The sequence below is a fragment of the Sus scrofa genome, chromosome 5, assembly GCF_054392235.1.
Source record: "Sus scrofa isolate SSC_HxYL_T2T_F1_AM1 chromosome 5, Sscrofa_HxYL_maternal_Yorkshire_Landrace_v2.0, whole genome shotgun sequence".
Taxonomy (NCBI): domain Eukaryota; kingdom Metazoa; phylum Chordata; class Mammalia; order Artiodactyla; family Suidae; genus Sus; species Sus scrofa.
Window position 1 is genome coordinate 110,298,145 of NC_139387.1, and position 27,428 is coordinate 110,325,572.

The window sequence follows — 27,428 nt, forward strand, 5'->3', positions numbered from 1 at the left end:
CAATGTCCTCATTCTCAGCTTTAAACTTTTCAGTGGTGTTTATTTGCTCCTGAAATCCGACACATTTTAATTATATATATATGTATATATATATATATATATATATACATATATATATACTTTTTTTTTTTTTTTTTTTTTGCCTGTACCTGGAGCATGTGGAAGTTCCTAGGCCAGACCTATGCTACAGTAGTGACCAGTAGTGACAATGCCTATCCTTAACATGCTGAGCTACAAGAGAACTCCAAATGTAGATATTCTTTTTTTTTTTTTTGGTCTTTTTGCTATTTCTTTGGGCTGCTCCCACGGCATATGGAGGTTCCCAGGCTAGGGGTTGAATCGGAGCTGTAGCCACCGGCCTACGCCAGAGCCACAGCAACGCGGGATCCGAGCCGCGTCTGCAACCTACACCACAGCTCACGGCAACGCCGGATCGTTAACCCACTGAGCAAGGGCAGGGACCGAACCCGCAACCTCATGGTGCCTAGTCGGATTCGTTAACCACTGCGCCACAACAGGAACTCCCAATTATGTTTTTACCATAATCTGTCACCTACTAGAATATAGCCTCTATTTTATATTATAAACACTTATAAGCTAGGATATACATCTGTATATCTGTGTGGGGGTGTGCCTGTGCATTTCACTGCTGAATTCTCAGTAGCTAGAACAGTATCTCACACACAATAGAAATCCAGTATAACTCTGGCGAATGACTACCTGGACAAATGAACCTCAGAACTCAAGAACACAGTTTCAAACCTCTGATCCACAGTCTCTGCTTTCCACCCCCCACCTCCCCGCCCGGGATTGTTAGATCACCAGAGAGCAATAGGCCCTTTTATCTCAGCTCCCTGAAGAAATGACTTTACTAAAATGTAATTCAATGGCATATGCCCTCAGCTTTTAGACAAGTGTCTACTTGAGCGATTTTGCCTTCTGTGATTCCTTGACCCCAATTTTAAAAACTTTAAACCTTGAATTCAGTGCTTGAAATTGAATTCGTCCGTGAATTCAGTGCCTGAAAATTTGTCTCGTCAATCTAAATTATGCTCTTCTGGTCGGCAAATGAGAACCAAACACGCCAAGCCATCTGCCTTTGTGGCTTAGCTTCCTTGAGATGGGTTCGGCTAGGCTCTGTGGTAGTAATTACCCAGCCTCAAGCATCTTGTTACATACATTCCTCTGCTGGTTTTCACTAGATTCTCTCACTGAATTCTTCCATCTTATAACCCAATAAATTTTATAAGTTCTCCAAACCACTTTGGGAAGAGGCAAGTTGTAAATCTCAGATTAATAAACACTGTTAAATAATAAAATAAAATAGACACTGTTAATAAAATACAATGTTAATATTTAAAACCCCAATGTTAACAAAACAAAAGAAACACTGTTTTGCCTGAGTACACCTTTCAATTAAAAGAGCAATCATTCTATTTTCAGTTAAAAAATGGCAAGGGTAACTGCAGACATCACGGTGTCTTCTGAGAAAACTATAATTTTGGCAAGGTTACTTTAAGGATAACCGGTGAACAACTACACAATTCTTTGTATGATGGAGATACGTGTTAAAATATTCAGGAATTATTCATAGGCATGTACATAAACTAGCAAACATGGATATAGTTCCCATTTCTGTGAGTACTTCTTCTACGAATACAAGCACTGAAGGAAATATGGATGTGGCAAAGTATATTAATTTTGACTTCCTACAGATGTTATGTCTTAAATACTAATCATGCTTTCTAGCACTATGCTTGGAAAATAGCCAGTGGTGCATCTGGTTTATCTTATATTTTCTAAGGGAAGAAAGGAGAGACATGGAAGGAGAGGTAGCACACTGCCTATCACTGCATGGGACATGTGACAGTGCCACACTCGCTCCTCATAATGCGTCTACAAGGTCATTACTCCAACTCCCACTTCTTTTCTTAAATGGTTTTTAGTTTTTACACTATACTTGGTTGACAGTGTTCTGCCAGTTTTCTACTGCACAGCAAAGTGACCCAGTCGCGCATGCGCACTCACATTCTTTTCCGCATGTTACCCTCCATCGTAAGGGACTAGACACAGTTCCCAGGGCTACACAGCAGGATCTCATTGCCTATCCATTCCGAAGGCAATAGTTTGCGTCTATTAGCCCCAGATTCCCAGTCCATCCCACTCCCTCCCTCTCCCCCTTGGCAACCACAAGTCTGTTCTCCAAGTCCATGAGTTTCTTTTCTGAGGAAAGCTTTATCCGTGCGGTATATTCGATTCCAAATATAAGTGATATCAACATGGATGGAACAAGAGACTCTCATACTAAGTGAAGTAAGTCAGAAAGGGAAAGACCAACTCCCCCTTCTAAAAGATGAAACTGCAGGTGAGAAAGGAGGATTCCACAGCTCTTGAGAGACCTTGCTGAGATCCAGACTCAGGGCTAGTGGGCTCCAACACTGACACTCTTTCCTACTTGGCTGCCCTAAAAAAGGCCTCATAATCCTAGCTGCTGAGTTCTTATGGTACCTAGAAAAAGGGTAAATTGTATCCTTCCCAAAAGATTAAGATAAAATTTATGTGGTCAAAAGGAGTTTGTCACCTTCTCTTTCAGAACAGACTTGACAGGGATGGATAATGTTCTCTGGGCAAGGGGGGCGGGGGCTGTGCCATGACATAGAAGAATGGAAGATAAGGGCAAATAGAATACAGATTTCCTAATTAGACCAGGCTATTACAGGAGTATTCAATTCTCTTTTTCGGTTTAATTGGACTGTTCAGTTTTTTTGTTTGTTTGTCTTTAACTTTTAAAAAAGTGGTAAGGTGACAAAACTTGGTAATGCATGCTGGTTCTTTAAATACAATGCTATACTTTACAGAAGTCGTCAAAATTGAAGCCATCTCTATGGATAGATATGGATACTGATCCCAAAATTATCCAAAACTTTTTAGGCTATGGATCTCTTTAAAAATTAGGTGAAAACCATGACATCTGTTCATATTATGAACATATGCCATTTTTCAAGTATTTCCCTGAAATTTTAAGGACTTTTTAGACCCTCATCCAAGAACTCAGGTTAGGGCCACCAAGCTGATAGTGTGGGAGGTAAGTTACTGATCACCAAATAGAAAGTGTCCGGATTCTTTCTGTCTTATAAGGACCTTTTTGATATTCCTGTCTCTGTGAACCAAATTCTGTTTCTTTTTTTTTTAAGTGTTCCTTCCCCCATGTCATAAAATCCTTCGGGTTTAATGCTTTTGATATAACTTAGCTTTACTTCAAAGACAGCACCCTCAGATGCCACGTAGTCCTTGTTACTCCAAAATTGCGTATGTGTGTGTTACAATGTGGGTAATCCGAATCATAAAGCTTTGCATTAAAATCTGAAAAGAAAAGGTACTTCCTTGCCATTGTTTCCATTTACATTAGAATGGATCTCTCAGACTTATTTCTAAAGAGCTGCATCTCAGGTACTGTTTAAATACCCTATGCCACCGGCTGTCTGCTTCCAGCCCCAGTGGCAATTCCTGGACATACCTTCTGTTCCGCTGTCATGGTTAGACTCTGCAGTCGGCCAGTCATATTCCCTAAACTCTTCTCAAAAGCTGCGACAAGGTGAGCCTGTGAACAAAAGGAAAGAACATGTCTTAAATGCCAGAGCCTCCTGTGGATGGATGAAAACCCTTCATTGCAGGCATTCGAACTCTTTAAATACTTTGACCGTCCTGGTTGGCTTTCAGCGCTGGCTCTCCTTTCACTCACGTCGTCATCTGTTATTTCTAAACTTCAGTTTAAAAGTCAATGTTTCAGTCCCTTGACATTTAATGTGAGTTCAGCTTCTGCAAGGGAATGGTATTTTGCAAATAATAACACCTTCGAACTTGCACATTGTGGAGGATTTGACACCCAAAATACTGCATAAAGTTCTGAGTTGCCAAGTTTTTAGACTCAAAGCCCAAGAGGAGGTCACTGCAACAGTCAATGGACGAATGTTCCTCATTTTTATACCTGCGTGATGACCTTTGAAGATATTGTTAGCTCCTCTGTCGAAGTGATATTCTCCTCCAAGGGTCAGACATCTGCTGACAGCTATAGCGTTATCTTGCCTCTTTTTCCACTTACAAAGAATTGAATCGAAAAGAGTTGTCTCTGCTTTCCAAACTCTTTTCAATACAAAAGGGCTTTTATTCCCACTTTATTCCCCTCAACGAAGGAAGCCAAGGTAAGCCAGCTGGAAATAATATTCAGTCATATTTTATTTAACTTTTTGTGGCTTTGGGCGTTTTTATTTTAAATCTTAGAGAAGTATACCTACTGCAGGACATAACAATTACTCTTACTAAGAAGTACTTGACAATCTTATTATAGCTCTAAAAGAGGCCAGTATCTTTTGACATTATCCCCCGCCACGGCTTGAGGTAGAACGACAGGTGTGCTCTCGCAACATGATCAAATTTTACTGCACCCTTAAAAGGATACAAATATAGAATACGTTACAACCTACATCTACAATGAACGATGTGCGAGGGAAAATTTGGCAAAAGGCTACTTTTTGAGAGGAGGGAGTGAGAGAATTCCATTAAAAGAAATTGCCTTGGAAGTCTAGCAGAGCGGGAAAGCTTATTATCAAATAGGTCATGGGAGTCCCGAGAATTAGGGCACGAGAAGTTTATTTCAGTGTGAGTACCAGCCTTGGTACCGAGAATTAGGGCACGAGAAGTTTATTTCAGTGTGAGTACCAGCCTTGGTACCAGCCAGAGTGTACAAATCCCTCCCAGTAGCATCATGACACAGAGGTGTTTTGTTCCTAGTGCTGCTGAGATGCTTTCTTCTCCTGACACTGCCACACGGAGGAAGAGGATGGGTGGGGAATGCTAGGACGCTTCGGTCGCTCAGGGTGACTGTTCTTTCCCACTCCTTCCTGCCTCTTTCCCCCTTTCCCTCCCTCAGGCTCACACACATACACACAACCTTGGAAGGGTACTCAAGGTTTGTTAGCAGATTTAACTGGACAAACAACACTCTTGAAAAAAAGGGAACTGTGTCTTTTGTTCAAAATATTTTCAGTGACCAGGAATGCCACTGCTTCCGACTTGGAACCTTCAGAAATCAGCATAAGGTTATGTCCCACTTCACCTTACGCTTCGCTTTCACACTCTGTGAAAAGTGAACAGAGTGAACGTGCACAGCTCACTGGCTGGTCACAGTGAAAATTCACACGCTCGGCAGCCCATTCAAGAAACGGGACTTTGAAGACCAGGGAGGTCCCCCCGGGCCCTCTCTCTTCCCCAGAAATAACCAGCATGGTGACCTGTGCGATAATAGTTTTTTTTAATTAAAAAAAAAATTTTAGGGCTGCACCTGTGGCATGTGGAAGTTCCTGGGGTAGGGGTCGAATCAGAGCTGCAGCTGCTGGCCTACACCACGGCCACAGCAACACCAGATCCGAACTGCATCTGTGACCCGTGACACAGCTTGTGGCTGTGCCAGATCCCTAATCCACTGAGCGAGACCGGAGACTGAATCTGCATCCACACAGACAGTGTGCCAGGTTCTTAACCTGCTAAGCCGTAACGGGAACTCCCTGATAATGATTTTCCTTCTTCTCTAGAGGTCTGGCCACCTAAGCTTGCATCGCTAAACACTGTATTTTAGCCTGGTCTATTTTTAAAACTCTCTGAGTGGAATCACATGGCAAGATTTTTTTTTAATGACAATTTTCTTTTGCTTAACATAGTGTTTTGAGATTCATCCATGTGGTATAGTGCGGCAGGAGTCAGATTTTACTGCAAAGCACTGCTCTATGTGGCATCTAATTTATTTTTGCCATGATGATCATTTGTCCTGATTCCAGTTTAAACTGTTAGAAACAATTGTGCTGGCGTCCCCATTGTGGCTCAGCAGGTTAGGAGCTGACAGAGTCTCTGTGAGGACGTGGGTTCCATCCCTGGCCTTGCTCGGTGGGTTAAGGATCTGGCATTGCTGCAAGCTGCAGCATGGGTCACAGATGTGGCTGTGGATCCCGCATTGCTGTGGCTGTGGCACAGGCTGGCAGCTACCGCTCCAATTGGACCCTACCCTGGGAACTTCCACAGGCCACAAATGTGCTCCCAAAAAGAAAAAATATGTCGTGCTACAGCGAGTCAATGGGTTGCTTAATCCTAAAGCTAAAATCCCTTGTCCTCTTTCAAAATGCAAAACCCTTGTTAACCTTCACTAAAAGAAACGCAATGTTCTACTCAACATTTTTGCAAAGTTTAAATTCTCCCAAATCTCAGGTTTAATTGTTGGACTATGAGTACCTGAATATATAAACTTATAGAAAATTACTAAATTTTACCACATGTGCACATTTTATCAGTTTAATAGGAGTTAAAATTATGACAAAAAAAGCAGGACTGTAAAGAAGATGCTAGACAAATATATGGTTTATTTTTGGAAACTATGAGTACATACAAAATGCTTACCATTAGAAGGTCAGCTTTCAATCTTTAGAAATTGCTCTTCATTAATTATTCACAAGCACACATAATGGTTACAAAAGAACATTTTAATTTGAGTCACTTTATTCTCAGTGAAAAGTATGCTGAAAGTATGTCCGCAAAATACTGCTGTAAGTTTATGTCCCCTTGGCTAGTTTCTCATCATACTTTTCTGACAATGCAGGTCATGAAAGGTTAAATTTCTTTTTTTTTTTTTTTTTTTGTCTTTTTGCCATTTCTTGGGCTGCTCCCACGGCATATGGAGGTTCCCAGGCTACGGGTTGAATCGGAGCTGTAGCCACCGGCCTACGCCACAGCCACAGCAACGCAGGATCCGAGCCGCGTCTGCGACCTACACCACAGCTCACGGCAACACTGGATCATTAACCCACTGAGCAAGGGCAGGGATGGAACCCGCAACCGCATGGTTCTTAGTCAGATTCGTTAACCACTGTGCCACGACGGGAACTCCAAAAGGTTAAATTTCTTACCAATTGGATTAGTGAAACATGAGCATAAGAATTAAATAAAGGAAGGCATTTCTACCAGTGACAATCTTTGTTACTGTCCTGCAGAGAAAATGGAATATAAAACTAATTAAACTATGGGAAAATATATCTTGTCTGAAAAGCTTTATAAAATGATGACTTTTTTTATGTGGATTTTTAGGGGGGCTGTTAATCACAGTTTACTTGCTTCTGACTTTTAGGTTGCATGTTTTTCAAGCCAGAGTAAACTGTATTGATATATTAATGAATATTCCCTACTTGTGTTAGGTGAAGCCTGTTAAAGTAGTAAAGCAAATAAGACTGGATATTCGTCGAGGGAATGTATTTTTAATATACACTGTCTTCAGCTTTGGAATCACATACCACAATCTGAATAGACATGTAAGGAACTGTGATACTAAACAATAAGACGGAATATCATTATGAAAAATCCCTGCACTGCGTTTGTGCATTCAGAATTTGGTGACAGCCCGTCGACCAAATAAAAAGTACTTTATACGGAGATTTATATGGGGATAGATAAATCTATAGATGGATACCAATGACTCCGTATTTGAAAACCAATAATTAGATGAACTGAAGATGACTCAGAAACATCATAAATAAGATTTCACATTTCTTTTACTGTATAAAATTGTCCCTTCAGTGTTTCTTATTGTTATCAATTCTGAATAAAACAGCTTTCTCTTTAAGAAAGGCAGAAAACCAAAGCAACTGCCAGATTATATAAAAATATTAAAGAGAGCCAAGAAATAGCACACAATTCCAAGCAAAAGAACACCTGAGAGATTTTTGGTTAAGAGATTTATGTGCTGAAATGCAAAAGAAAAAACAAACAAACAAACAAACAAAAACCTTTTTGTTTTGTTACTTATTTATCCAGCGGTGTCTTTGAAAAGAGGTGGTGACAACTAGCTTTGGGCCCATTTACAGATAATCTAAGGGCTGAGATTTGCAAGAAAGTACATTAAGACACAAACAAACACATCCCGCCCGGCTCGGCTGCATAAAGCTGTGTGCGAGAGGCCAGAAGGCACCTTACACTCACAGTGGCCTTACACTCACAGTGGCCTTGGATTGGGGGTCCTGTTTTCTTCCTGTTCCTTGGTGGGGTTCTGATTCAAAGACGGCCAGGCAAAAGCACTGGCCAACATACGCTCTCCCCTTTCTACAGATTCCCTAGTGGACAAAGAGGCCTCCTGGGGCTTTCTGCAGCTCTGCTCAGAGAATTTCACAAGTGGCACAGAGGCACAGTGTACCTTCTACTGAATGGAGGTTATTCTCTGCCAGGCAAATGAGAGGGGAGCTGACTGAATACCTTTCTTACTACTGCCCTCGTTAACAAAGGAGGAAAAAAAAGACATTTTGGTAGAGATGCAGATGTTTCCAATTTAAATATGAAAACTTATTATTATGCGGAATCCATATAAATATAATCACGCCAGGTCCAAACAGGTGATATATCAATTTCAGGAAAAAAAAAACCCAAATTAAGGAAAACCATGTCAATCCCATAGAATTATTCATATAGTGAGTAAAAATGAATAGCTGGATTTTAAATGATTACTAAATAAAAAGAACAATAATGATATTTTCCATAGAACCAGGCATTGTAATTCATCGTTATAAACCATGGCTATCTGGCTATCACACTTCTATACAACAATGGTCACTGCGTGGTTACGATTAACCAAACAGTAGAAAGTATCCTGGTCATCTGAATAAAATAATAGATAAAAGGTTTATATCTACCTCCCAGCAGGAACTGTACAAGAATTTTTAAAAGTTTTTCAACTTATACAGAAAACACTCTACAGAATTTTTTGTCTTATGATTAGTTTAATTTCTGTACATGGATATTAAAAATAAATGCATATATTATATATGTCAAAAGATATTAACCCAGAGACAATGACGTGAAACACTCAATGAAATTCAAACTCAGTACTACTTAGAACTGAGGGAAAATGAAGTGTATCCTCAAGTAAATCCTTTGATACCTCACTGTGGTGCACTGAATCAGGACTGATATTTTTTATTTATCATTAGTATTTTTTTGTTGCACCTGCAGCATGTGAAAGTTCCCAGGCCAGGGACTGCACTTGTGCCACAGCAGCAACCCAACCCAAGCCGCTGCAGTGACAACACTGGATTCTTAACCCACCATGCCACAAGGGACTTCCCTTAAGTGATATTTTAAACTGAATCCTAAAGAGGATGAAATGAAGATGGTTCGTACCAAACCCACTGCTCAACAGTGAAAAACTGAAAGCCTTCATTCTAAAATCTAGAACACGGCAAGGATGCCCACTCTTACTCCTTTTATTCCACATAATATTGGAAGTCCTAGCCACAGCAATCTGACAAGCAAAAGAAATAAAAGGTATCCAAATTGGAAGAGAAGAGGTGAGACTGTCACGCTATGCAGATGGCATGATACTACATATAGAAAACCCTAAGGACTCCACACAAAAACTACTTGTACTGATCAATGAATTCAGCAAAGAAGAAGGATACAAGATTAACATTCAGAAATCGGTTGCATTTCTGTATACTTACAATGAAATATTAGAAAAGGAATATAAAAATACAAGACCTTTTAAAATTACAGCCCCCAAAATCAAATACCCAGGAATAAAAACCTGACCAAGGAGGTGAAAGACATCTATGCTGAGAACTATAAAACATTATTCAAGGGTATTAAAAAACATTAAAAAAAATGGAAAGACAGGCCATGTTCCTGGATTGCAGGAATTAATATCATTAAAATGGCCATATTACCCAAAGCAATCTACAGTTTCAGTGCAATCCGTATCAAATTACCCATGACATATTTCGCAGAGCAAGAACAAAGAATCCAAAATTTATATAGAACCATAAAAGACCCAGAATTGCCAAAGCAATCCTGAGGAACATAAACAAAGCTGGAAGCATAGCTCTCCCAGACGTCAGACAATTTTACAAAGCTACAATCACAAGACAGTGTGGTGCTGGTATAAAAACAGACATGCAGACCAATGGAACAGAATAGAGAATTCGGAAACAAACCCAGACACTTATGGTCAATTAATCTTCAACAAAGGAGGCAAAGAATATAAAATGGGAAAAAAATCTCCTCAGCAAGTGGTGCTGGGAACCCTGCACCATGCAAATCAGTGAAACTAGAACTCATCTCACACCACGCGCAAAAATAAACTCAAAATGGCTTAAAGACTTAAACATAAGTCTAAACATCAGACTTAAACATCAGACTCCTAGGAGAGAACACAGGCAAAACATTCTCTGACATCAGCCATACAAACGTTTTCTTAGGTTAGTCTCCCAAGGCAACAGAAATAAAACCAAAAATAAACCAATGTGACCTAAGCAAACTAACAAGCTTTTGCACAGCAAAGGAAACCATAAAAAAAAAAAAAAAAAAAAAAAAAAAGACAACCTACAGAATGGGAAAAACCGACAAGGGCTTAATCTCCAAAATACAAAAACAGCACATACAATTCAACAGCAAAAAAACAAACAACCCAATAGAAAAATGGGTAGAAAACTAAATAGACATTTCTTCAAAGAAGACATACAGATGGCTAACAGGCACATGAAAAAATGCTCAGCATCGCTAATTATTAGAGAAATGCACATCAAAACTACAATGAGGTACCACCCCTCACTGGTCAGAATGGCCATCATTAGCACGTCTACAAATAACAAATGCTGGAGGGGGTGTGGAGAAAAGGCTACCCTCTTATACACTTGGTAGGAATGTAAATTGGTACGGTCACTGTGGAAAATAATATGGAGGTACCTTAGAAAACTAAATATAGAACTAGCATCTGATCCAGCAATCCCACTTCTGGGCATATACCCAGACAAAATTTTCAGTCAGAAAGATATGGCCCTATCTTCATTGGAGCACTGTTCACAATAGCCAAGACATGGAAAAAACCTAAACGTCCATCAACAGATGAATGGATTAAGATGTGGTACATATACTCAATGGAATACTACTCAGCCATAAAAAAATAACAAACAGTGGCATTTGCAGCAACATGGATAGAACCAGACAATCTCATACTAAGTGAAGTAAGTCAGAAAGAGAAAGACAAATACCGTATGATATCACTTATATGTGGAGTCTAATATACGGCACAAATGAACCTTTCTACAGAACGGAAACAAACTCATGGACTTGGAGAACAGCTGTGGTTGCCAAGGGAGAGGGAGTGGGATGGACCGGAAGGTTGGGATTAGTAGATGCAAACTATTGCATGTGGAGGAGATAAGCAATGAGGTCCTGCTGTGTAGCACAGGGAACTATATCCAATCACTTGTGATGGAACATGAGAAGATATTATGAGAAAAAGAACATATATACATGTACAACTGGTCACTGCTGTACAGTAGTAATTGACAGAACACCGTAAAAGAACTATAATAAAATTTTTTTAAAAAAAGATGGCTTGTAGTTTATGAGTAATGAAAGTTTCTGAATGTGTAAAGGAGATTATATCCCTAAAAACACAAATGGACATAAATATACAAGATTCTATCCATAGTAGCTACGACACTATTAAATATGTTTAAAATAGGGATGACATTAAAATTCTTTTATAAACATTTATACATGCATCAACTTCTATAAGTGCTTAGTTTCTGCAATATTTTTAAAGTGAATTTTAATAAACTGCTTTGTAGAAGAGGAAAAGAGATGCATATCTTCATTACCCGAATCTCTTGACTTTTATCCTTTGACACTTTCAGCAAAAATAAAAAAACCTTTAATGGGAAAACAGGCATGAAATTCCTAAGAAATTAAAAACCAAAATCTCTTTTAAAATTGTAGTAAATCTTAAGGTGTTTAATTTTCAATTTGAAGTAATTACAGAGGAGTTCCTGATGTGGCTCAGCGGGTTAAGAATCCTGGATGAGGGTTTGATCCCTGGCCTCACGTAGTGGGTTAAGGATTTGGCATTGCCACATAGGTTGCAGATGCAGCTTGGATCCGGCGTTGCTGTGGCTGTGGTGTAGACAGATCTGCAGCTGCAGCTCTGATTTGACCCCATCCCAGGAGTTTCCATATACCGCAGGTGTGACTATAAAAAGAAAAAAAAAGAAAGAACTGTAGATTCAGAAGTTTCAAAGAGAGTACAGAAAGGACACTTGCACCCCTCCAACCAGTTTGCTACAATGATTAAATCTTATAATATCAAAATCAGAAGTTCATTATAGGGACACATGTATAGATTTACACATGTAAATACCCACCTTTCATCAGCACAAAACTCTACCTATTGCTACCCTTTTAATATTACACTCACTTTTCAGGGAGAGAGGCAATCACTAAACTGTTCTTCATTTCTATAATTATATCATTCTAGAATGCTGAATAAATGTGACCTTTTTTTTTTTTTAGGGCTGCACCTGCAGCATATGGAGGTTCCCAGGCTAGGGATCCAATCAGAGCTGTTGCTGCCAGCCTATGCCACAGCCACAGCAATGCCAGATCAAGTTGCGTCTGTGACCTACACCACAGCTCATGGCAACGCTAGATCCTTAACCCCCTGAGCGAGGCCAGTGATCAAACCCTCAACCTCATGGTTCCTAGTCGGATTCGTTTCTGCTGCGCCACGACGGGAAGTCCTACAGCGTGTGACCTTTGAAACTGGCCTTTTTGCACTCAGCTTAATGCACTTGAGATCCACTCAAGTTGTCCCGTATATTAATACTTTTTAATTTTTACTGCTGAGTAATAGTCCATGGTATCAATGTATAAGAGTTTGTTTATTCATTGACCTATTAAGACACTTTGGTGGTTTCCAAATTCTTTCACTATAATAAGTCTTCCATATGCAGGTCTTTGTGTGGGTCCATGGTGATTTGAGAATATTTTAAAAATTCATTATGAAGTAAAAAAATAGAAGAACTTACAGATCCCATGTTGCTGTGGCTGTGGTGTAGGCCAGCAACTGTAGCTCTGATTCAACCCCTAGCCTGGGAACCTCCATATGCTGTGGGTGCAGTCCTAAAAAGCAAAAAATAAAATAAAATAAAATAAAACTTTGAGTAACTGTTCAAAAAATTTGCAGATTGACTACCCAGTATATAGGTTCTATCAATCAGCCTTCTTCACTGCAGATAAACACAACCCAGTGTCCTCTGGGTATAAATTTAGGAGTCTAGGTGGGAGCGTTTTATACTGCTATACATCTCACTTCTAGTATGAAACTCACCATTGCTTCAGAACTATTCAAGAGTTATTCTAAGATGCAAAACATAGGTTAAATAATACTGTTCTCTACCAGGACTGCCTAAACAATTCTCTAAAAGCTATTATTTTTAAGAATCCCCTTACAACATCTATGAAAACTAAGTATAACCCACTATGATTTTAAGAATCCCATAACATCCATGAACAATAAATACCGCCAACCTAAAACTAATTCGATCCTCTGAAAGTTAAAAGGGAGAACCAACTCAAATACAGTGCGAAAACAAAGGCACCGTGAGTGAAATGACTTTCTTAGATCCTGTGGAAGTTACACAATCATTTTATTCTTAAAATCTCGCTTATTTAAGTCAGGCCTGGTAGGCCCACACCTGCTCACTCTTGCTCCGTCAAGCTTTGTCAAGGAGACGGAAGAAGTCCATGGAGAGCAGAGAGGGGGGAAGCAGGGAACAGGCCCGGAGCACCCCCAGTGGAAGGGAGGAGATGAATGTTGAGGGAAGGTGGCAAGACATCTGGCCAAACGGCACGAGCTTCCCCACACCTGGCAGCTGCTCCGGGACAGTCCTGGTTCCCAGGACAGGCTCACTGTCACCTGGTCTCTTTGATCTCTGCATCCGCGTTCGCCCTGGCACACGGAAAGCTCTTCAGCAGATGCCAGCGCGACCCACGGTCTTCAACACCATCACGTCTGCCCCCCTCAGCGCTTCGACTGCTGAGATAAAACTGCCAAGGCTTTGGAGAGAGCCAGAGCTCACGCACGTAGAGCTAAGATACCTGAATTGTTTTCCCAGCATTCGTTGGATGCTTAACTAATGGTCCAGTAAACTGGCTGAAGGAGGCAGGGCACACAGATTTTTCATCTACCCAAGCTAATCACCACCAACCCTTCAATGCCCTGTGGCTGAAGAGAGTGTTATCTGCGGGGGCAGGTAATAAAAATAAGAAAGAAGAACGAACCCTGTGGCTATTACAACGCTTCCAACCTTAGCAACAAAAAGCCATTTTGGCCACACCGGGACCCTCCTCGGTCTGGATTTCCATTTCATTACTCAGCAGGCAGGCAAGTCCCACTGTTTAAGGACTTACATCTGTATAATTTTGGACATTTCACGTCTGTAAGTCTATTACTAAAATTATCCCATTTACTCCAAACACATCTGCTTTAATGTATCAGGCAAATCGAGAGTGACTTACATTTGCTGAAAGCTGAGATGTGAGGGTAGCAACTTTTTCTTGGGATGCAACCAGCTCTCTCCGTAGCTTATGGATTTGCTGAATGTAATTAAAAAAAAATCAATTAAATATGCTTGCAGATTTTAATTCAAAACTAAGAATTCAGTCCAAGAAGGCAAATGCATGATTAGCTCTTTCTACCCCTACTGTATCAGCACCAGTTCCTGAAAATTAAAGAAATGGGATCCTGGCTACACAGTAACAGATGCTATTTATAAGGGTAAGTGCCCATGTTCAGAACTGAACTCAAATCTGCAAATTAAAGGATGCTTATCTGTTCCATTTGCCATCCCTGCTTGACTCAAGAGTCAGTTCACTTCCTCCACTGCATCTTCTACCTCTAAAACTTTGAGTAAAACCTTTTCTTTTCAACAATTATATATATATATGTATATACATATACATACATGTGTATATATGTTTATATGTACATATACACACACACACATATACACATACATAATTTCCAGGTCTTTTTAGCAAAAAGTACCCCATTTTATTTTTTTATCCTTTTTTAGGGTATGTTTACTTTTATTTAGTAGAATGTGTCAGCTTCTCAGAAGCTGTAAAAAATCCAGCAGTCACTGAAAGCTGGCTCTACTTCAACATTTAGTGATTCCATATTTGAGAATAATTTTATTGGCTGGAGTTTTAATGATTAACATGCAGAGAGGCCTTCCAAAATCTTTATTATAATGTCCTTTATTCACTGAGTTACTAACAGCTTTGAGCAGAAATGCTTTATCGATTATCCATAGTCTAGAAAAAAGGAGAGGAAATCAGTAATGTTGCACAAGTAGCTTGCTAAACCAATGGCATAAATATGCTAAAATGATTTCCTTTTTGATTAAGACTATACTTGAATAAAAGTGGACCTGAAAAAGAGTATACACACTATTTAAAATTTAAAACACTTTCTATACTTTAATCGGCATGTCTCATGTTGCCATGAAATATAAACAATGACCATAAAGATAAAAATTTTCACTTCGATATTTTTAAAACACTGCACAAATTTTACTTTAAAAGGTGGTAATATTTGAAGTTCTGCTGAACTCAAAGAGATGAGTTCCTTTGCAGATGCTGTTGCCAATACACGCACGTTCTTTGCTCAGTGTAAAACCAAAGAGTCTTTAGCACACTTGAACAAAGGCCTAATTAAAATCCTCCCACTCTCCTTGGCCAGGCCAGCTCTTACATAAAGGGGGAAAAAAGAATGTTCCCTATAGGTTGCAATCTGATTTGTATACAACTGCAATGAATTGTGTCTATGTGAAATGTATGACGTTAGAATAACATACCATATTAGACATCAATGATTAGAAGCAGCAAAATCCTGGCAGCACCAAAGAATAGATGGACTGAGATGCTAGCAGTTCGTGTTGTGGAGTTCCAGTGCCTAAAATTCACTATCTGCCTTAATCCTATGCACTCAGTCTCACAGGCAGTGGGTGAAGAGACTGTAATAGGTCACGTAGTCATTCACTCATCAAAGATTTCTAAGTGCTCACTACTAGAGAAAACTGATTAGATGTTAAGACGCCAATATAGAATGTGAGAAGAGAGTCTGCCTTTAAAAGCTTGGTGTTATTATCTTTTAAGAGGAAATACCCAAGACAGTTGATCAGCTAGCTGGGTAATTTCCATCAGCAGAGCTGGAGAGCTATGTTGTTGTATCACAGAGCCCTCTAGTGGCAGAAACGTTCATTTCATCATCAATGTAAGGAAAAATAGGCACGTAAAAATGCTACAAAGTTTTTACCTCTGAATGAGCCTTTTCTTCAGCCTGTAAAAGGAAAAAGGAAAAAGAATTTAACTGCACATAACCAGTGTCAATTCATTCCACAAGTATAAAAGAATAACATACCTATATTATGTATTTAAAATGTTATTTTAGTCTAACATAAGAATATAATAAAATATATGATACTGGAATGGGAAAACTATAGGACTGAAGACTGGATATTTCTTTGTATATAAACCATATGGTATTTTAAATATATAGGTCATTTGATTTATGGGTATAAAATAAACTTAAAAACAAAGGATAGAATTAAAAGACGGTGTTACCCTAAACTCATGACCATAAAACCAAAACTGTTATAAAATTATACTCTAAAAAATAATATAGTGGAATTTTTTTTCATACAGGTTTTAGGAAATGTTCTCCATGAAATTATAGAGATGTTTAGTGAAGACCTAGAGGTCAGAATTGTATCCTGATGTAGATAAACGCCAGACCAAACTAAAGACAAATACTGACCTGCACTGACAAACACAGAAAATCAGCTTATTAGTTTCTATTTTATTTACTTTTCTTGATAATTACTAAACAGGTTTACTGGGCTGCAAGTCAGCAAAACATTAAAACACCCAGTAGTAAAGTGGTGATGAGAGTGGCTGACACACATCGCAAGGCAGATTATGCAAATGACGACGGTAGGACCTCCTGGGGTGTTTTGGCTTGAGTTGTAGAAAACCTCTGGCTTTGCTTTTCCTCTTTGCACTGGGCTGCAAAATGCCAGAAAATGAGTTATGTGCTCCATTATATTTGGGAAGCTCCCTCATCCTTGAGAAAGCTGGAGAATGCATTATATTGCTGAATATTACAAGTCTGCCCATTGCCTTGAGCAGGTCTACTGCTGAAAACAGTCTCTCATCTCTTTGCGCTCCTTTGGGACACGCCTTGATGAATTTCTGTAGAAGTACCTCAACTATTTTTTATCATCCCTTTTTCTCCAGAAAATATGAAATAAAAAAAGGTAAAATAACACTCAGGATATTTTTTTATGTATAAGCATCTCTTTTATTTTATTTTTTTAATTTGTGGCTGCAGTCATGGCACTTAGCACATGGCACATGGCACATGGGCCAGGGACTGAATTTGAGCCACAGATGCAGCAATGCTGGACCCTCTAACCTACCGTACTGGTCGGGGACTGAAACTCGGCAGCGACCCAAGCTGCTGCAGTTGGATTCTTAACCCACTGTGCCAGGGCAGGAATTCCCCATAAGCATCTCTTTTAAATTGAGATTTGTCTTTCCTATATTTTCTCTATCTTAAATATATGTATAGTTAGTCATATAGCAGTTAAATAGAGTGGTTACCTAGTAGAATCATAATAGCCTTTATGAGAAAACTGTGTTTTAAAACTAAATGCTGACATAAAGCTTTAATGTTTTAGGTCTCAACTTTTTAAAGCGAAGATTTAATATTTTTAAATTACAATAATTTCAAGGTTTCATATCAAGTTTGATTTTTTTGAATTAAGCACAGAAAGAGAATTTTAAGATAAAAATGTCACAGTCAAAAGAATGTTGGAAGTTCCCATTGTGGCTCAGTGGGTTAAGATCCCAAATAGTATCCATGAGGATGTGGGTTCGATCCCAGGCCTTGCTTAGTGGGTTAAGGATTCGGCATTGCCATGAGCTGTGGTGTAGGTCACAGATGTGGCTCTGATCCTTCATTGCTATGGCGGTGGTGTAGACTGGCAGCTACAGCTCTGATTCGAACCCTAGCCTGGGAACTTCCATATGCCACAGGTGAGACCATTAAAAAAAAAAAAAAAAAATCTGTAAGGCAATTCACTCAGCATTATTATAACAAGGTACTTTTCAAATTTTTACCAAATTACTATTGGTAGAGACTTTGAAAGTTCTACATGAAGAAAGAATTCTTTCACTTGGATTTATTATATTGGTAATTTGACAAATAAATGTTCTTGCAACAAGTCGTCTTTGTTAGTTTAATATTTTTAACCAAAACATATTATTCCAAAAGTTACATAAATGGTGTGAGATGAAACATCATTGTTATATCTAAGAGCAGTACTTTGCCTAATAATAGAAAATCATGTCTAATATTCCTCTAGCAAAAGAACCGTTTTTCCTAAACACTCTGTTTTATGAAGGAGTGCCAGGCACCACCATGTTAACTGCAAAATGCGTAACTTCACCGGGGGCAGCTCACAGAGACGGTGACAGAAACGTGCTCCCACGCAGCTCACACTTTTCTGGTAACTTATGGTAAATGACCCCGATCTTCTGCAGTTACTGCAGAAACCTCTGGCGACAGACGGAATAGGTCTGGCTGCTCTTTGCCAGCCTTCTGTTACAGGGACAGCCCAAGGAAATTCAGCGCCTTGCCTGATGTCACACAGTAATTACGGATGGAGTCAGGCAAGAACTTAAGTCAACGGAATCTTTATCCAGGGTCCTCACGGAGGCACGAAGAAAAAGGAGGAATTGATGTTTCACTTCGTGGTTTGAAAAGCACTTTCACAGACACCTTTTCACTGCCAATCAAATCTCAGTGCGTGATGATGAGGAAGCAGATACAGAACGACTCCCCATCGTCTGTGATTTTTCTCTTTATTATGCCTCCAAATATGCTTTTATTTGAACTGTCCTACTACAGGGTGTCAGTTCAAGTACATCATTTTCATCAGTTCCAACACAACTCCTTGAATTTCTCAATTTCCTAGTATCGCCTTCTTATGTGTTTGGATGACCCAATCCATTCTTCTCACACTTAGTAACCTCAGGGTCTGTTTCACCATATAAATGGTGGCCTATCCACATGTGCACATGGTCTCTTTGTTTCCATCTCTGCTCTCATTTCATAGCGTACCCTTAATATTGCTCATCTACACTTTTAAATTTATCCTTATACTAGAAATCCTACAAATCCATAATTTTCAGAATGTACCTCCTTTGTTCCCTATAAATCTGCAATATTCAATATAGTAGCCGTGAGGTCCATGTCTATTTAAATTTCAATTAATTCAAATTAAAAATTTATTTATTTATGTTTGTCTTTTTGCCATTTCTTGGGCCGCTCCTGCAGCATATGGAGGTTCCCAGGCTAGGGGTTGAATCGGAGCTGTAGCCGCCGGCCTACACCACAGCCACAGCAACGCAGGATCTGAGCCACATCTGCAACCTACACCACAGCTCACGGCAATGTTGGATCTTTAGCCCACTGAGTGAGGCCAGGGATTGAACCCACAACCTCATGGTTCCTAGTCGGATTTGTTAACCACTGGGCCACGACGGGAATTCCACAGTTAAAAATTCAGTTCCTCTGCCATACCCTAGAAACGTCAATACTCAATACCGTGTGTGGCTCGTGGTTACTGTATCACACAGCACAGCTATATTTTATTACCACAGAAAAAGGCCTATTGGACTCGGGTATACGAAGGAGTCTCCTGTTTTTCCTCAGTCTATTATCCTTTTCTTCTAGAGGTTTTCTCAGGTTTCATGAAGGTAGTTTCTTATCCAAATACTGGTTTTGTATATATTTAAAACGATTATAACGATACTGCATCTGTGGGATTTTTGGTTTTTGTTTTGCTTTTTCAGGGCTGCACCCACAGCATATGGAGGTTCCCAGGCTAGGGGCTGAACTGGAGCTGCAGCCACCGGCCTCCACCACAGCCACAGCGATGAGGCATCCGAACCAGGTCTGCCACCTACCCCACAGCTCATGGCAACGCTGGATCCTTAACCCACTGAGCGAGGCCAGGGATCGAACCCACATCCTCATGGATATCAGGCGGGTTCTTAACCCACTGAGCCACAGTGGGAACCGCATCCTTCACTGTTTTACAGGGATTTCAGCTGCGAGAGTTTAAACCAGAATACATCTCCCTGCAGCAGTGGCCTTGGCCCCGGAGGAAGAACACTACCTCCTAACATACCTATTCTTTCTTTGTGTTTCTCCAGCACATTTTCCATTTCTCACATCTTTCTCCATTTGCCTAAAACAGTAGATTTATTTAAACACTACCAGTGATTTCATTATTCACAGAATGTGCTGGCAATTTTAATCATTAAAAGGAGAAATGACAGGCAAAATATTGCCTCTGACAATGATGGTCTGATCATGAGTAACTATAAAGCTATAAATATAAAGAGAGGGGCTTAACATTTTAACTTAATGAAAATGAGTGAAAAACTGAGTGTTGCCCTTAATGTTTAATTACTTCGTGACAGCTGTGTCTTTGAACTCTTCATGAACCTTTCAGTACAGGATTACGGATTATTCATAGCGCTTAAGCCCCAGCGAAATTCATAAACTAAAATTTACCTGACTCTAACCAAGGAGGAGGGCACGCACGCTCTTATAAAACATAACTTCCCAGGGGTATTTTTGTTTTGTTTTGTTTTTTGAAAAACATGAAATTATAATCAGTGAGCAGAACACTCATCTCGGTAAAAAGAAAATATAATTTCAATATTATGAAAATAAGCTGATACACTACAAGATTTGAAAATCACCCTCTTTTGGCAGTATCTTTCAGAAGATACAATTTAAAAAATCTTTAAGCCTTTTAGGCCTTTACCCTTGGGTACTGTCTTCTCAAAAAATGAACTTAAATTTTTAAAAGATAGAACAGCATAGAGAACCAAATGAAGCAAAATGGTCCCTAGCATAGCGTAACTGTGGAACTCAGCACGTGGTCTCAGGGATTACGCCCCACCAGGTTTTACGAGATTCAGGTTTCCATCCACGCAGTGATCAGAACGAGAACATAAAAGTCCACTGGAAGCACGTACACACGGACCGCTGGAGGGCTGGAGGCGCACCAGACACCCGGTCGGGACACGCAGCGGCTTAGAGTAAGCCCTCATGTGCCACTTTGGTGTACAGGTCAACCCGTTTAACCGTTGGTGTACTTGGCCAGTACTTACCGTAGAGTAAAGAGAAGAAGTGCTGGAGACCAGGGATAAGGAAGAGCCGTGAACTGATGAAAGTAAAACAGAACAAGAGGTGAAATAACGAAGTCTGCTCCGAACCACCCGGCCTGAAGAGGTGGTTACGGAAGCGGAGCTGGGTAACCACCTAAGGAGATAAAATAACAGCGAGGCGCAGAGTCTGAGGGGTCTGTCGTCCTTTTCAGAGATCCCAGGGCTGAGACGTGGAAAGGTCCCACACCATGCTAGAGAGAAGTGATAAGTACAAACCCTTCCAGCAGGCTTTGCTAGAGGAAGCTCTCACATCATAAGTAATCAGAAAATCATGGACATCTGAAGTTGCCATAAAGTTTAAACTTTTTAAAAACTTTATGTGTTCGTATACCGTCAGAGAAACAAGCTCTTTCAACACTATCAGTGATGAGCTGATCACACCCATTTAACGGAAGAAGCCCAGTTTCTTCTGAAATTTCAGTAACAGGAAAGAACTTCTGATTTCAAGGTGGTATCTCACCGAAATTAAGAATGGAAACTACATACTGTCTTTTATGTAGGAGTATCAAAATGCCATCTTGAACATTTATCAGACTCTTTTGTATTTCTGCATGTCCCACATATTACACCCCAAAGGTGGATAAAATGGTGCTTAACGCTATTTGCAGAAAAGCCTTCTTTCCATTCTGGAATAATAGAAAGTCATGTCCGCTTCTTCATCCGTTAAATAAAAATGACTTGAGTGTACACAATGTGACAGGCCCTTGTTAGACCCTGGGAGTATAAAATTAAATGTCACAATTCTAGGAGTTCAAAAAGAAGTAGAAAGATAACGTAACTAAAAAGTGAGTCACAACAGGGTCATATAAACACTACGGAAAGCAATGTACCAGGACTACAAAAGCACCTGCTGAGTGCTGGAATCTGGTCTGGAGAGGACTGGGAAAGCTGTGTAGGCCTGAGGCAGTGCGACCAAAGAGAGGGGCGGATGTGAGAAACATCAGGAAGAACCTCTTTAAAACTGATGTGGGTCAGGAAGCAACCTCAATGTCCACTCAGCGCGGGCCGGGTAAAGAAGATATGGCACAAATACACAGGGAATATGCCTCAGCTGTAAAAAGAATGAAACAATGCCACTTGCATCAACATGGATGGACCTAGAGATTGTTACGCTAAGTGAAGTAAGCCAGATAAAGACAGATACCATATGATATCACTTTTATGTGGACTCTAATAAACATGACACAGAAACAAACTCAGATTTCAAAATCAAACTTATGGTTACCAGAGGGGAAACGGGGGAGGGAAGCCTGCATTAAGAGGAAGGCAGTAACATAGACATCCTATTGTATAAAATGCATAATTACTAAGAACCTCCTATAGAACAGGGAAGTCTACTCAATAGTTTGCCATAACCTACACGGGAAAATCGTGGATATATGTACATGTCCAACCGATTCACTTGGCTATACATCTGAAACTAATACAACTATACCCCAATAAAGTTATAAAAAACCCGATGTGAGTCAAAGAGGAATAAAGAATGACTCCCAGGGTCCTAGCTTGAGCCGATCACTCTGTGAGATGTAGAAAATGTTAGTTATCTTTTAAAAAAGGGACTCCTTTCAGTTTCTTCCAACGCTGGTATGAACTTGGCGTGTGAGCACGGGGACCAGGAGGAACATGGACGAGGAATCAAACATCTCAGCCTCAGTCTTTCGATGATACTTACTACCTAAGGTCTATGACCTTAACGTTCGTGGCTCAGTCACCTCATCTTTCACTGCGAGCATGAGGTGGGATATCAGTAAAGTTCCCTCCATCGCTTTGCCCAATAATTCCTGGATTCTAGACCCTAACAGCTCAGGAGTTAATGCACAGACATCAAAAACCCATCTTGCCCCCTGGAGCTGGCTTTCAACAGTTCAGTGTTTTAATCCTCATACATGCAAGGCCAGAATTTCCCAGCACATAAATAGCATTCTCTCTGCAAATGAGGCACCCTAGAAGGCCATTTGTGTGCTTAGCACGTCATTTTTCCAGTATATTAAGAGGCCTGTCTGTGAAGAGAGTAATAGAACCATTTCAGAAAAGCAAGGACATTACCCATGAGCTTAGTTTTAGGTCATCTCCATCTGCAGGCATCAGCAGACTCTCAGAGCAAAATTCTCTACCTGTTACGGTGAGTTCATTGGTTTGGTGACTGTCCCAAAAGGCAGTGGCAAATCTGGTCCAGCAAGTTAAACGGACCATGGCAACCTCAAGACCAGGAGTCAGTTTTCAGAACTGCTCAAACTTTACTCAGAAGACACCTTAAATAAGAAGGTGGGAAGGGGAAAGAGAAAGACACAGAAGGATCCTTTCCTCTGACTTCAGCCTTTGAAATTACAGATACAGAAATCAGGGTTAACGAGCTTATGGAACCTGCTCAAGTTCATACCACAACGAAATGGATGATCAGAGGTTTAAACCCTGATATGCTTCAAGATTTGAAGCTATTCTTTTATCTAAACTTACGAAGGACTAGAATAGTATGGCTGATCACACGCTTGATTTTATACTAATTGATTTGAATGTCTTTTTTTTTCTTCTATCCTTGGCTGGTATGCTTTATAACATGTATGCCACAATTTTCCCTCGTGGGTACCTAAGAATAATTCATTAAATCAGACGAGAAAATATCTCTCAAATATTATCAAATTTGACATCTGAGGTTATACAGTTTAGAAAATTATATATATTTGAAAATCAATTAAGCCTCGTGAGCTTTTCAGATGTATTTTATCATAAAGTATTCACGTAGAATTTTACAACTACAAAGGTATTTATTAGGTCAGGTGAAATTTTATTGTAATGGGCAAGGAAATGTAACTTACGAAAGCAAAAAGTAGATGCAATATGAACTCTACGACGATACAGTAAAAACTAACACCAAAGGGAGTTTCTGAGAATAAAAGTCAGCAGCACGTGGTCACTTCCTAAGAGAATTTTTTCTGGCTTATGCTGCTTTTACGATTTTTGAACGAGGTGTCAAACAAAACAGTCGCTCTGAGAGCTGGCACACCAGGGCAAATGGTCTCTAAATGTTTACAGATTTCTGTACGAGAACACCAGATTTATTCTGCACTGTTCTATAGCCCAGTATTATTCTAAACAATTGGTGGCATATTTCCGAATGCATAAAGAAATGCAAGGTGACACAGCCTAAAAAGCCTTCAAGCTCCAGGGCTCCCCAAATGAGAATTCTATTTGTTTCTTTACTCCCAGGGGAAGGCTCGTGGCATGAGTGATGTGACGGCTTGCGTGTCTTCGTCAACGAAAGCAGCTTCCTCTTTTTTCTTATTATTGCTATTGTCTCCCCAATACAATTTTTTTTCTTCTGTACAGCATTCCCCCCATGCCTACCTTCTTCCATGCTGTCTCTGAAGGAGCCCGAATGACTGATGGCCCGCGGCCTTTCCTCCAGAGATGTGGCACTGCCACAAAGCTGGGCGTCATCGTAGAGGTCAAAGGACGAGTCTTGGGCTGGGATGCTGTTTGAGCGCATCATGCTGGGCCCGGGGAGGTTAAACTGAGACAGGTTGGTTGGACTCACTGAAAAACAAAGCACACAGCCCATGACTCCGGGGCTTGGACGTCCGCATCTGAAATTTTCCACAGCAGTTTCAGGCGAATCCCTTTCTTTTTCGAGCACTTTCATGGCAAGCAGTAGGTCAATTTCTAGAACAATACCACTGAGTCCCCTCTGATTGTTTTTGCTAGAGGTCCCCTGGTATTTCCCGCTGGCCACTATGAAGGAAAGATTGCACATTGCACATTAATTTTTTAGAGAAAAATACATCATTGTAATGGGAAAAGAAAAATAAAAAGGAACATAAAATACAAGCAATCTAGGAGTTCCTGTCGTGCCTTAGCAGAAACGAATCTGACTAGTATCCATGGGAACACAGGTTCGATCCCTGGCCTCGCTGAGTGTGTGAAGGAAGTGGCGTTGCCGTCAGCTGTGGTGTAGGTCGCAGACACGGGTCTGATTCAGTGTTGCTGTGGCTGTGGTGTAGACGGGCAGCTGTACTTCAGAACTGTGAGAAATACATTTCTATTCTTTTGAGGACACCTAACCTAGGGTACTCTCTTAGAGCCACCAAAGAACTAAGACATGGTCCTTGTGTCAAAAAATCCTACGTTAATTAAGTTTGTAGTCTGTAACCTTTTTGTGGGTCACAGAGTAAGCAATGGATGCAGATAATCCATTTACAGGGGATATTTAAAAAATATAGGCCTCCACTAAGTCCTTGATTTCGCTAAAATATGTATGAAAGAACAAGCTACAGAGACGACTCTCACTGAGTGGTGTGTGCCTAGGCGTACTCTCAGAGAGAGAACTAAAATTGAAGAATATAGTGGAAGAACTAAAACGGCATCCAGATAAAAGAAGTAAACAAGAAAGAACTTCCAAAGCAGTACCTGAAGTCTGTATTGAAACACAAATTCATTTACCTAGTGCCTATTACCAAATAGCTCTAGCGACACTCAACTTCTTACGCCAACTGATTATAATCAATTTAAAGAAAGATGTGGTTGACTAAATGTGTGATTACATTGGAAAAGAACATTGTTTTAAAATCTGGAATAAAAGCAAGGTTGAAAATTAAACATATTTATCATCAATGCTTTTATTTAAGAAAAGCAAGTTGTTCAACTATATGCGGGAGCAGGTAGGAACCTCTTAGGGTAAGAAGAGAACTGCTGAGTATTTTCAAAACCTTGGGGAATTTATGTCTTTGGCTTAGAATTAGTTCAGTATCATTTCAAAATATGGTATTTTCTTCGACACAGCACTCCCCTTCTCAATGTAGTTACTGGGTCTCAGAACAATGTAAAATCAGAGGCGTGTGGACAGTCTGGGATAAGGAGCGTATCTTCTACTTGCCAGGCACTATGCTGGATATTTTACAGGTGTTAATGAATCAATATACAGAAGAGCTCCGTGATAGTGCCAGCTACGAAACGGAGTAAAAGAAGAGCAAGGAAAGGGACACAAGACTAAGAACTGAATCTATGTGTGCATCTGCGGCATTTAATAATGAACACAGCAGGGGATGTGCAAAGTCTGCAACCCACTGAAGGGAGGGAAGAGCGAATGGAAGGAAGAAAAGGAAGGAGAAAAGAAAGGAGCGGAAGGAAGAGTTCGCGGTCTTGCAGGCACACTCCTTCAGCCAAGCAAGTCAGTGCTGAGGACAGCCAGCAGACGCCCTGCAGGACGTTCTAGGTTTGAAGATCTATGGTTAAGGTGTCTGGATTGGAGCAAATCATACGATTCTAGGTCCACAGTACGAACTGACTTTTTGCTAAATGAAATATTCAATACCTATGCCAGTGCCTCTTTTTAATATGTGTACTTAGAGATGAGAAGGACATTTTGTTCACTGTTTGGCTTTGAATAATTCTTACTAAAATGGTTGCAGAGATATCCAGGTGAAATGTCCTATAATTTCAGAACATAACGGCTCATCCCAAGTGAAAGATTAATGAGGATTAGGGTAGATTTTAAAGGGAAGAGTTGGCATTTTTAAGCCCTTCAGATAGCTTCTCCATTGCAAGTCTATGCATAGTATTTAAAAATGTTCAATTCAGTTAAAACCTATGACAGGTCTGCTTTTTTGGTTTTATGGTTGAATGGAAAGATAAATATGGTAAGGTCCCTGATTTTAAGGGTGGCCTCTAGGGATGGTGACTGGAAGGCACAGAAGTTAATGATGCAAAACAGACCAAGAAAAGTTGTATAAGACAAAAGTATGATGGGCTAAGAGAAATGTCTTAATAGGACACAAAGTCTCATCACTATGTAGGCTGAGCAACAAAAAGCTGGTGATTGAGATGTGTTCATTAGTGATTATGAAACGGTGCGCAAACTAATTTTTTTTCATTGTCAAAAGATCTCTTCTGTAGAGGAGGAATAGTTAACAATAGAGGAGAAATAGCTTTGACTGTCCCGACAGGACAGCAAGTTGACAAGTACAAATTATGAAAGAATTTGGACGATCTGTTGGCCTCTCATTATTAAAAAAAAAAAAATTCAAGTAAAAAAAAATGAGACTACTTTACATTTGACTTTATAGAAAGAATTATTATTTTTATTTTTTTGTCTTTTTAGGGCTACACCCACGGCATATGGAAGTCCCTAGGCTAGGGGTTGAATCATAGTTGCAGCTGCTGGCCTACACCACAGCCACAGCAACACCCGATTTGAGCCAAGTCTGCAACCTACACCACAGCTCAGAGCAATGCTGGGTCTTTAACAAGCTGAGCGA

General features: G+C 40.0%; 1 protein-coding gene across 33 annotated transcripts in view; it reads right to left on the reverse strand.

Annotated features, from left to right (window-relative positions):
* The window catches only part of NAV3 (neuron navigator 3), a 602,126-nt gene that overhangs the window by 54,778 nt on the left and 519,920 nt on the right, over positions 1–27,428 (reverse strand). For all 33 annotated transcript variants that reach the window (XM_084957747.1, XM_084957752.1, XM_084957749.1 and 30 more), the window contains 5 exons: positions 24,523–24,711; positions 21,121–21,173; positions 16,187–16,210; positions 14,386–14,463; positions 3,518–3,601 (listed from right to left, as the gene is read on the reverse strand). In XM_084957747.1, coding sequence (XP_084813873.1) covers positions 3,518–3,601; positions 14,386–14,463; positions 16,187–16,210; positions 21,121–21,173; positions 24,523–24,711 — 428 coding nt within the window. The remainder of the gene's footprint in view (positions 1–3,517; positions 3,602–14,385; positions 14,464–16,186; positions 16,211–21,120; positions 21,174–24,522; positions 24,712–27,428) is intronic.